This window comes from Notolepis coatsorum (genome assembly GCF_963971535.1).
Source record: "Notolepis coatsorum genome assembly, chromosome: 17".
Taxonomy (NCBI): domain Eukaryota; kingdom Metazoa; phylum Chordata; class Actinopteri; order Aulopiformes; family Paralepididae; genus Notolepis; species Notolepis coatsorum.
Window position 1 is genome coordinate 38,026,016 of NC_140181.1, and position 12,479 is coordinate 38,038,494.

At 44.1% G+C, this 12,479-nt stretch overlaps 1 protein-coding gene across 1 annotated transcript in view; it reads right to left on the bottom strand.

The window, feature by feature from the left end:
- The window catches only part of LOC311244582 (ephrin type-B receptor 2-like), a gene marked incomplete at both ends in the record, with an annotated part of 199,092 nt that overhangs the window by 18,340 nt on the left and 168,273 nt on the right, over nucleotides 1–12,479 (bottom strand). Inside the window, one exon of the mRNA XM_084334168.1 lies at nucleotides 1,229–1,378. Coding sequence (XP_084190294.1) covers nucleotides 1,229–1,378 — 150 coding nt within the window. The remainder of the gene's footprint in view (nucleotides 1–1,228; nucleotides 1,379–12,479) is intronic.

Here is a 12,479-nt window from a genome sequence, read left to right on the forward strand (position 1 = left end):
ATACATTTTCTTTCTATCGATTTGATCTAACATAATTTATATCTCAAAGTGAAAAACCAGACTGCTTCATTGATCACCATGATCTGTGAATTAGAACTAATCCTCAATCCTGATTACACATGGTAAATACACAAGTCACAACATGTAAATAAGATTGTTTTGGAGTGTATTTTGTTACTTTTACTTAACACTTTCAGTGTCGGCCATTTAACATTGAAAACCCCGTTAAATGCCAGCACCCACTTCAATGATAGCGTTGTGAACGCATATTCTCTCTCTTAAATTATGGCTATGTGTCTAATCTGCCTGTCGTTTATCAATGACTTGTTTGCAGTCAACATTGTCGAAACGGATTGTTTTTTTATCGGTTCATTTTCGTTTTATAGCATTTTGAAAAGCCCTCGTTTTCAAGGAAAATATATAGATTCCGTGATAAACGGCATTTACTGGAATATTCTAGAACAACACAAAAACGTTGTAATTTTTCGGCCTATTTATGAATCGTTTTCAAATAAACGCTAGATTATCGATAGTATATGTGTACTTATGCACGCTATAGAGGCGGGCTGAAAAATCGATTCTCTCATTTCCTGATCAGGAATCACCACGCACACACACACGCATAGGGAAAAAGCTTATATCTCCGTGAAAACAGGTCTGATTATCCTAAGACTGGTAAAATAGATTCCTTACCTGAGATCAGATGTTATCCAAAAAGATTATTCCAATTCCTGATCGCCATTCCAAATATCGATCACGCTTATTGATTACAGTGTTGGTACTGTAAATACATAATCGTCGCTGTTCTGAGGGCCGGCGATCACTTGGTCTTTTCAGATGCCTTTACGGAAAAATAAAATGAGCAAACTAACCACTCCCCCTGCATCAGTCTGAACTAATGGGGTGCAGTTACACAGGGAGAGATGATAGGGGCGGTATCTTCCCAATTGAGCTCAGAGAGACTCTGCAGCACTAACCCGAGGCTCGATTGATGAAATATGAATTCAAATCGCCAATAAATTAAAAAAAAACGGCAAACAGACGATATATGTCGTTGGCGGCACTCAACTGGCGGCATGAACTAACGACTTATAGCGTTGGTGGCATCCAAAGTGTTAATGGTCTGTATCCACTTGCAGTCATTGTGTAAGCTAGCTAGCGTGCTGCGTGTCTCTCTCTCTGTACTGCATGCAGAGTAGAGACTCCAGGGAGTCCATGAATTCCTCACATCTTGGTTGCTCATGTCCCAGTAGGGCCGCTCTCCGTACGACATCACTTCCCACATGACGATGCCATAGCTCCAGCCGTCGCTGGACGAGGTGAACTTCCTGTACTGGATGGCTTCTGGAGCGGTCCACCGGATAGGGATCTTCCCTCCCTGGGAAGACAGCCGAGAGGTGAGGGACATACTGAGTAAAATATATATCATTCTATTCAGTAGAACTACCTTGTGGTACACCTTGTGGTACATGGTACACACGGTCTAATGCTGCATTCGTTTATGGTTGGAGGTGGTGAATTGGAAAACGCATCATCTTACTGTGGAGAACCTTATGTGGAGTATAATTTAAACAAAAGACAAAGAGTCGGTCAGGAACATTACCACTAACCCTAGAGACCGGCAGGTTTAATGCCACCCCAGAGGAGGACAGACTTTGTTTGGTGTGTGAGCTACTGCAGGTCGAAATTGATTATTTGTTTTACTGTCGTGTCTACAAGGACGTAAGGGAAGTACCCTTTTTTTTTTTTTTTTTTTCTCCTTTTTCCTCCAATTTTCTCCCATCCCAATGTTAGTCGTTATGCCAATTCCCAATCCCCTTCCTGGTCGCTGCGCACTTACCCCCCACAGTCGGTCTGGGAGAGTGGAGGCTACCACGTGCTTCCTCCGACACACGTCCAGCCAATCAACCGCTTCTTTTCACCTGGCAGCGCGTATTCTCACTGAGAGGGCGTAGCGTGTGGAAGGATCACACTATCCCACTTAGATCCTATCCGCGCTTAGCAGGAGCCCCGACCGAACTGTAGGAGTCGCTGTTTACAACGACCCGGACCCACCCCGCCAGCTTCTCCCACCCTCTAATACTGCCAATTGTATTAGTGTGAACGGCCAGCCAAGCTGGTGACAACCCCGGAGCTGTGAGCTGGATTCGAACAGGCGAATCCAGCCGCTCCGGGGTTGGTGACGAACGCAATCTCCGTTACGCCACCTGACCGCCCTAAGGGAAGTACCTTTTAATAAAATGTCCTCCAATTTATGTTGATTTTGAGCGGGATGAATATGAAAGACTTGAGTTGTGCTTCAGGATGGGGACGTTTTTTCTAGAAGACTTTATTTGCCAAGCTTGAGAGAGAAGGCAGAATACCTTGTTTAAAGGGGACATGCATTGCTATCCCTAGCACTATTTGGGCAACTTTACACAATTCCTGTGAGTCTATTGAACACATCTGTAAGTAAAAAAATAAATAAAAATCATTGTTTTATATTTCTAATCAAGTACTCAAAAGACAAATTTTTCTCCCTTTGGATTTCAGGCTGTGTTGGCCTGGCTCCGCCCATAAGCACTTTGAGTGACAGTCATCCACACAGTCTCCGACTGGCACAGAGAGATAGAGAGAGACTGAGGGGGATACTAATTTCGCTGCGGGGGGGCATAATTGTTTTTATTAATTTTAATTGTTTTATTCATTTAACTTTTTGTCTATATCTCCTGTAGCACTCTGAGATTCTCGCGAATATAAAGTGCGGTACAAATTGAATCTATTATTATTATTATTATAATCCCACGGGACAATGCATTGGTAACTTGTTTGACAATATATACCCCTGTGAATATTATTGTACGGATCGGAATACGGGCGTGCGCGTGGGAGCATGCGCAAAGATATTACAGTGATATGCTGGTGCTCCCGACTGCGAGGGAGAGAAAGAGATAGAGAGGGAGAGAGGGAGAGAGAGAGACAGAGAGAGAGAGAGGGACACACGGAGGCCCGGAGCACTTACACAACCTATGTAAACGCTCCCTGTGTGTGTGAGAGAAGACGGGTCCCTCTCTCTCTCCATCTCTCTCTCTCCATCTCTCTCCCTCCCTCTCTCTCGCTCGTCCGCTCCCTGCCTCACAGTCAAAACCTGTTTGAGGAAGTGTCGGGTTACACTATGCGCTCTATGCCTCGCTCTGTTTGAGGAAGTGAAGATATTTCCACTCGCTCTGCTGTCGCTGTCAACCATAGAGGGGGCGTTAGTTATGCAAATCAGTGCTATATTCACGTCAGCAAAACTGTCAAATCAGAACAGTTTAGCTGAGTGAGGGAGGATATCGTGAACTTGAGACTAGACTGATGAGTCAATATGATAATTAACGACACAGACCACATTGATATAATCCCCAATTGCTAGGAAAACATGCTAAACACTGGAAAAGGCCATTTATAATGCATGTGACCAAACTGTAATCTGTATTTACGTAATCTGTATTTAGGTAATGAGATGAAATATAATGTAATAATGGGACATGTTTTTGGTGTTTTATAAACCCATCAGGGTTGGGCACATTGTGTGCATGACACGGAAATAAAATAATCAATCATCTCTCCGTGAACTACTCACAAAGACGGTTTACAATAACATATACTGTAGCTAATATACTCACAAATGTACAGCTAATAACAACATTAACATTTATACAATGTTGAAATGACAGATCAAATTACGCTGAGGCTTGAACTGGGGGTTGAGAAATCATACACAAGTTTGTGGATAGGAACTCCTATCCTCGTTTTATTTGATTCTTCCCAGTAGGAAGTTGGAATTTCCAATCCCGGAGTCATAATGGAATGCAGCAAAAGCCCTCCACTGAACAGTGTGCCACACTGCTAACACTACACTACATCACACATAGTACTGCGTTATTTTGACAGAAACATTTGAAAAGTGCATAAAACATTTCAACCACTTTTGAACTGTCTAACCTTAGGTTGAATCTACTGTATAATATCATCAAACAGCGAACTCTAGGCAAAAGAGCCCCCACTGGTACTGTGCTTTGTTTACATCCTTTGTTTTTGGTCTGATGTGTGGGTTGAAGTTGAGTGGGTGTAGAGGGGAGAGGTTGTTATTTCTGGGTCTGCCAAGAGAGGTCTGGAGAAATGTACAGTATAATAAGTCACTAAACTCCCAACCCACACATCAGACAAAAAAAAAAAAAAAAAAAAATGTAATACCATGGGGCGGCTAGGTGGTGTAGTGGGCAAGGCACTCGCCACCAGTGTGGAGACGCTAGGATTTGCGTGTTCGAATCCAGCTCTCCACATTGTTTTTCAGTTTGGCTGGTCGTCCGCAGTAATACACATTGGCCGTATTACGGGGAGGGAAAACTGAAGGGTGGGGATCGAATGTTGTGAACAAGCGACTCCTACAAGTCGGTTGGTGCGCCTGCGCAGTAGAATCAGGAAGTGTCGGGGGCAGCGTGAGCCTCCCACGCGTTACTCCTCGACACTGAGAGATCGAGCTGCGCAGGTGAAAAGATGCGACTGCTGTTACCTCAAGTACCGGAGGGGACTTGTGCTATGTATGACTTAGTCCACATTGCAGCCGGCTTGTGGGAGGCAAGAAACAGCGTTCGTGACAGGGGAGGGTTGAATTGGATGATACGAAAAAATTGGGATGAGAGAAAAATATGGAAAAATGGGAGAAAAAGTGGATCAAAAAAAAAAAAAATTTAATACCAAGTGGGGGCCCTTTTGCCTAGAGGTCGCTGTTTGACGACATTCGACTTTTTTTTTTATCTACTTTTTCTCAAATTTTTTCTGTATTTGTCTCCTATCCCAATTTAGTCGTTATGCCAATTCCCTTCCCTCCCTTCCTGGTTGTTGCGCGCATTTGCCCCCCACTTGCCGGTCTAGGGAGGGTTGATAGATACTATCACATGTCCCCTCCGATACATGTGGAGTCAGCCAGCCGCTTCTTTTCACTTGACAGCGAGGACTCTCACTGGGGGAGCGTAACGCGTGGGAGGCTCACACTACTTCCCCCAGTTCCCTTCCTCGCTGAGCAGGCGCCCCGACCGACCTGTAGGAGTCGCTGTTTACAACGACCAGGATACACCCCCCACCGGCTTCCCACCCGCTAACACTGCCAATCGTGTTAGTATGGATGACCGACCAAGCCGGAGGTACCGCTGACAGCTGGATTCGATACCAGTGTCTCTGCGGTGGTAGGCAGGCGCTTAGTCCGCTGCGCTACCCAGCCGCCGACATTCGACTTTTTAAATAGATAGTTTGGTATTTTGGACATTAAGTGGTATGGAATACTTGCTAGTATAATCGATGCTGTTGTCTTACTCACCGGGTCCCGCGCTTGGAGTTCTGGCCCGGTTTCGAGCGAACCAGGAAGCTTCAGACAAACGAGGCCACGAGACAAAAAAGTGTTAATCCAGACCATAACATGTAGGTGAAAGTAGACATTGGCAAGATATAATATGTAGTGTTGGCTGGGCCACATAAGATGTTAGAAGCCACATCCATTATGAAATTGTACATAGGTCTTATTTAACCCCACTCAAACTATGCAAAATGGGTCTGATACAGGATAGTAACTGCTGCATATCCAGGCAGATGGGATATCTTTACATGCTACAGTATATGGAAATGCCACTTGGTGCTGGTGCTGGGAGAATGGATAGGACAACCTTTACCAGACTACCCTCAACTGTCTGCACCGCTCACAAGAGTAAAGAGATGCCACCTGGTGGTCGTTGGTACAAACAACATCCAGTGGTGGAATTACCCAAATGGTAATTATAAATTTGTCTAAATTTGGAGAGGGAACACTTCTACCACAAGAGGTCACCAAGGCACCATTTGGACTGGTGCTGGCAGGCTTTATTACTGCAGAGAGACTTGTTTTGTGCAATTGGTAGAGTACAAGCTAACCAGAATTTGACTTATGACAGAGACAGCCTCCTTTAGCTAGAATGAATAATATTTAATTATTTAGTAAATAATAAAATTTAGGAAATGTAGCCACGTCTGGGATCACTTCCTCCTATATATTAAGGGCTTACTACATTAAAAGTTGTTGAGAAAAGTACAGATTTGATTATTACTGGGACTGTCCAATATAATAGTGTGGGTGCTGCCTTGTGTGTTTTAAATTACTGTCTTTGTATTACTAGTTTGTTTCTGTTTTTGAAGGTTGAATAAGATAATAATGTGAAATTTAAGGTGATTGGAAGGAATGAATATGTGTACTGAATGGAAAATAAATGAATAAATACTTAACTGAAAAAAATATGCAAGCAAAAGATTTAACCATCCGGAGCAGAGAATGCGTACAGTACGCTTGATTCCCGTTGGAACAAGGCGTCACATGGGGACACAGTTCTAACACGTGCCGTTGCTCGGAGCATAGGAAATGCTCGAGGACCACAGTTTTCTGTAGTAGTAAAACGTTTGCCTGCATGTTCTGGTGTGGATTAAATTTTTTTTGTCTCGTGACCCCGTTTGCTACCTGTCTGATGCTTCCCGGTTCGCTCGGAACCTGGCCAGAACTCCGACCATGGTACTTGTGAGTTAAACTAATGGCATTGCATCAACTATACTACTAGTAAGTATTTCATGACACTTAACCATTTCACTACCACACTACAGAAGGTTAACCTTTCACTACCACACTACAGATGTGGTAGTGAAAGGGTTAACCTTCTGTAGTGTGGTAGTGAAAGGGTTAACCATTTGGTAGTGTGGTAGTGACAGGGTTAATGTACAAAAATCCCTTTAACGGACGATACCAGTCTAACTTTGACTCTTCGCCATTATCAGATCGCCCATCTCTTATAGTAACTAATGCTACTGTGACTGGTCCCACACAAAAACCTGGACACACCCTGGACTTGATCTTATCCTGTGGTTTACCTGTCTCTAACGTTGACATTTGTGATGCCATTATTTCTGATCACACGCCTGTTTTATTTTAGATTTCTATCCTGTGTCATATTGCTATACAAAGTACACCTTCCCGGCCTTGTCATGTGATTAACCCCTCTACTGTCGCTCAGTTCTCTGTTGCTTTTAATAATACAATCAAGAGTGTCTCAGAGTTCTCAGACTGTAACACAGAGGAGATTAACTCTAGATTTCGCTCCATCTATCAAAACACGCTTGACACTGTCGCTCCACTCAAAGACAGGCGCCCCAAGCCTAAAACCGAGCCATGGGTGAATGATATAACTTGGGCTGCCCGACAGGAATGTAGGAAAGCTGAACGAAAATGGAGGAAAGATGAGCTGCAGGTTTCTTATGATCTTTTAAAGGATAGTTGTTGTAAATATCAGAACATTGCCAAAGCCCAGAAAAATAAGTATTTTGCTGACATTATTGAAAACAACTGTCACAAGCCCCTTGTCCTATTTAACACTCTTAACTCCGTTCTAACCCCCCCCCCCCCAATCCAGCTGTAGTGTATGTAGCCTCTGCTGAAACATGTGAAGTGTTTTAAAATGTCTTTGTTTGATTGATTGATTAATTGAAAACTTTATTAACAGATTGCAGACTGGGTACAATACAGTACGGCTCAATACAAACAATTGTTAAGGGGATGCAGACCAGAAAAAGACTTTAGTCTTGTTTACATCAGGGTCCCCCATTTTCAATTCATCATGATTTGCCAAGATTGCAACTATTAGAGCCTGTATTTTACCACCTATTATTGTAAATGGCTCTGCCGTTTTTAATAATTTTGAGCCAATGTCACTCTCCTGTCTGAAGAAAACTATTGCTCAAATGAAGCCCACTGATGGGCAAATTTTTCAGAAAACGCCTGGAAATTGCATACCCAAAGTAATCTGCAATTTATTATACTTTATACTTATAGCACATGCATGACTCTGGTCTCTTTTGAAAGGAAACATTCTGAATTTTCATCCACAACAGGAAGAATCACTCTGAGTGCTTTTTAAACTTTGAAGTTAAGTTAAGTTTTTTTTTAACTGCCATTTGAATTATCTTGCAAACAGAGGCCTATTGCAGGTTCCAGCTGATAGGTATGACCTGGAAACCACAATGGGTCCATAGCCTAAAGCCTTATCTAGTACAGGTCCAAAGTTGATAACAATACCACAGAAAATGAGTGTTTTACTAAACTTTATATAATGGCATGTCTATGCGTTTTTCCAAAATGGCCGCTCAGAGTTGTCGTGTTACTTCACACGGTAACAAATACGTGAGTCCTCTGCTTTGGTTGTTAGTATCTTTATTAGCTTATCCGTAGCTACATTACACAGGTGTCCATTCCAAGTTCCTGTCGTACTCTGCCTGACCCCGAGTACGGTGGCCTGTACACTGTCTCGTATAGCGCACACACATTAACATAACACCACATCTCCCTTTCTAGAATCAATGGGTAGACTGCCATTGATTCCCCAGACCTTAGAGGATTATTCTGCCTCTATATCTAAAAGGTCTGTTCCTATCTGAACTGATCTAAAAAATTTCTTTAACGCCATATAAACCATAGGCTATATTAAACATAGCAATTGCTTTCTTTTGAACACTATATCTAAACGAATATATATATAAACATGAAACACATGTCTTAGCTTAACCATAAACCTCTTTCATTCTATTGCAGGAATGTCACTTTTATTTACTCTCTCTCTACTGTCTCTTACAAGTCCAACTTAGTTGGTTTCACCACACATCTCCCAGACCTGGTTCTGGGAGTAGCTGGTGGTTCCACGACATCCTGCTCCGTAGGTTCTGCTGCACTCTGCACCGGTGAGGGCTCCATGGGGATGAGATGGCAACGGTTTCGCCTTAATGTTCCATGGGGTCCATCTATGATGTACGAACGTGGAGTGGGGTGACTGCTGACCACAACTCCAGTTGCCCTTTGATCTGTGACCCACACTTCCTTTCCTGGAGTGAGCCTGTCGAGACTTCGTGCACGATGACGGCGGTTGTAGCTTTGTGAATCTCTCATTCTCTTCTCCTCTTCCTTCAGAACAACCGCCTTACTGTCGGGAAGAGTAGGGACCAGTAGAGCAGGAGTCTCCTTCCCATAAGAAGCTGAGCTGGACTGTATCCGTTATGCAACAGGGTGGCTCTGTATGCCAGCAGAGCACGGTATGGATCGGCTGCCTTTTTCAGGAGGCCTTTTATCGTCTTGACAGCACGTTCTGCCTCCCCATTACTCTGGGGATATCTCGGGCTGCTCGTGACATGGCGAAACCCATAGGATGTTGCAAACGCTGCAAAGGCCATTCCGGAGAATTGTGGCCCATTATCTGTCACCAGTACCTCCGGGATACCGTGCCGTGCGAAAATTGACTTCAGGTGGTGGATGACGTCTGTTGTCAGCAGAGCGATCTCCACGTACCTTGATGCATAATCCACAACCAGCAGGTAAGTCTTGCTCTCCAGCATGAACAGGTCTGCTCCCAACTTCTGCCACGGTCGCCCCGGGTATTGAGATGGCATCAGGGGCTCCCTTTGGTTCTGTCTCTCTTTGCTGCATGTTCGGCAGTTGAGGACTAGCTCATTCAGCTGCTGGCTGAGCCCGGGCCACCATACAGACTGCCGTGCACACTCCCTGCACTTTACCACCCCCTGGTGGCCTTCATGCAGCCTAGCAAGCACATCATTTCTCATTGTTGAAGGGATTACAAGCCTGCTTCCCCTCAGCCAGGGCCGGATTAACGAACGGGCCGCTTGGGCCGCGGCCCGTGGGCCTCTAGTGCCGAGGGGCCTCCAATTTTTTTTTTTTTTGTACTTTTTTTTTTTTTTTTTTATTATTTTTGAGATCGATGTCATACTGTGACACTGACATGAAAAAATATTTCATCAACTAAAATATTTAGTCAACTAAAAATATTTCATCAACAAAAATATACAGTACTGTATGTCACACCCCGTGCCTCTCCCTGCCGTCTGCAAGTGGCTAATCTTGAGTTTCTGACCCCCCAGTAAGCTAACCATGGATAAATCCAAAAAAAGGAACGTCTGAGGAAAATAGAGGGTTTAATTCAGCGTGGACAGATTAATTTGCTTTCACGACTAACAATGCACCTGTAGCGTAGCCTATGCCTGATATGTGGTGCGAAATTTTAATTTTTTATTTGATAGATTTTCCACAAATAAGGGAAGGACTCAAATAGAGCTGCATAGTTCAGGGTTTATTTCAAAGTAGGTCTACAGATGCCAGTGTTTTTTCTCCTTTTCTGTGTTTTATTTCAGAGTAGGTCTACAGATGCCAGTGTTTTTTCTCCTTTTCTGTGTTTTATTTCAAAGTAGGTCTACACATGGTAGTCTTTTTTTTAAAGTGGACTACTTTTTATTTTATAAATGTTCCACAAATAAGGGAAGGACTCAAATATACCTGAATAGTTCAGGGTTTTATTTCAAAGTCGGTCTACAGACACCTGTGTTTTGTCTCCTCTTCTGTGTTTTATTTCAGAGTAGGTCTACAGATGCCAGTGTTTTTTCTCCTTTTCTGTGTTTTATTTCAAAGTAGGTCTACACATGGTAGTCTTTTTTTTAAAGTGGACTACTTTTTATTTTATAAATGTTCCACAAATAAGGGAAGGACTCAAATATACCTGAATAGTTCAGGGTTTTATTTCAAAGTCGGTCTACAGACACCTGTTTTGTCTCCTCTTCTGTGTTTTATATAAAAATAGGTCTACACAGCCAGTATTTTTTCTCCTCTTCATAAGAGTTTGAGGTTTTCCTTTGTTATAACAGGTAAAAACAGCAATAAAAAGTAAAAACTTTTATTTTTGTTGCTTTATAATTCCATTAATGCAATAAGTATAATTAATCGCAAATTACTTTGGGTATGCAATTGTCAGGCGTTTTATGCTAAATGTGGGGTATGCTTGGGGATATATAAAACGTTATACATTGTGTTATCTTCATGTTAAGGGTAAATAGGTTATGCGGCTCCCTGAGCATTTTATTTTGTGGGACGGGGGAAAAGTGGCTCTTTTGATAGTAAAGGTTGCTGACCCCTGGGTTAGGTTATGGTTAAGGTTAAGGATGTGGCTAACTTGTTAAGCTGTAGCCCTATTTTCAGATATTATATTTCATATAAAAACGCCACTGTGCGTGCGTGCACGTGTATGCGTGTGTGGGGGCCTCCACAAGAGTCTGGCCCAGAAGCCTCTGAATTCTTAATCTGGCCTTGCCCTCAGCAACAGTCCATCCTCTACTGTGAGTGACGCCTGTTCTGCCCAGTACAGCCTGAGAGCCGGTTCATTGTTGTGTGCTGGCCATCCCTCTGCACACCGCTGCTTCACCTGTGCGCACACACTGTCCCCCTCCAACTGCTTTCTCAGCTCGTCCAGGTAGGCAGTGCTCGCTGGCAGGTTCTCCATTATGATGTCCACATAAATATTTGTATTCTCAAATAACTCCTTCTCCTCTGGTGTCTCTCTCCTCTTCACAGGAGCACGTGAGAGCGTATCAGCAGTCCACAGGCTCTTCCCTGGCACATGAGCAATGGAATAGAAATAGCGCATCAGGCGCATCTGGAAGCGCAGAATCCGTGGAGGGAGATCATCCAACGCCTGAGACCCCAGGAGACCCCAGGAGAGGCTTGTGGTCCGTCTCCAGCTGGAAGTGTCTGCAGATGAGAACATTTTGAAACCTCTCGCAAGCCCAGGTCAAGCCCAGGGCCTCCTTCTCAACCAGCGCATCTCTGCTCAGTCTGTGTAAGAGACCGCGACACATAGGCTACTGGTCTCCACACTCCATCCCATTTTTGAAGAAGCACACTCCCCAAGCCGTACAACGACACATCCGCTGAGACCTTGCACTCCCTGTGGTTATCGTACATGGCCAACACTGGTGGGGATATTAGTGCATCCTTTAAATCTTGAAAGGCTCTGGCCTGCTCGATGCCCCACAGCCAGCAGTTCTTCTTTGACAGAAGGTCTCGCAGGGGCTTGTCTCTCTCCGCCAGCTGCGGGATAAACTTCCCCAGCTGGTTTACCATGCCGAGAAAGCTTCTCAGCTCACTAACATTTGTCGGCTCCTCCATCCTCCTTGCGGCATCTGTCTTACTCGGGTCGGGATTAATGCCACTGCTGGAGATCACATGGCCTAGAAAGGTCACCTCTTCTTTTGACAGGTCACACTTATCGATGTTCAGGGTGATTCCTGCTTTCTCGATCCTCCCCAGCACGACATGCAGACGAGCGTCATGCTCCTCTTGTGATCGGCCCCACACCAGCACATCGTCCATGTGGCAGACGACACCCTCCAGCCCCTCTGTGACCTTGGTCACCATTCTGTTTTGGAAGTGTTCTGGGGCTGAGGTGACGCCGAAGGGTAGGCGATTAAAGTGATAATGACCAAACGGCGTGATGAAGGTCATGTACTTTGACGAATCCTCAGTCAGGGGTATTTGCCAAAATCCCATGTTTGCGTCTAACTTGCTGAATATCCTGGCTCCGGCCAGCATTCCCAGTGTTTCCTCGACTGTTGGC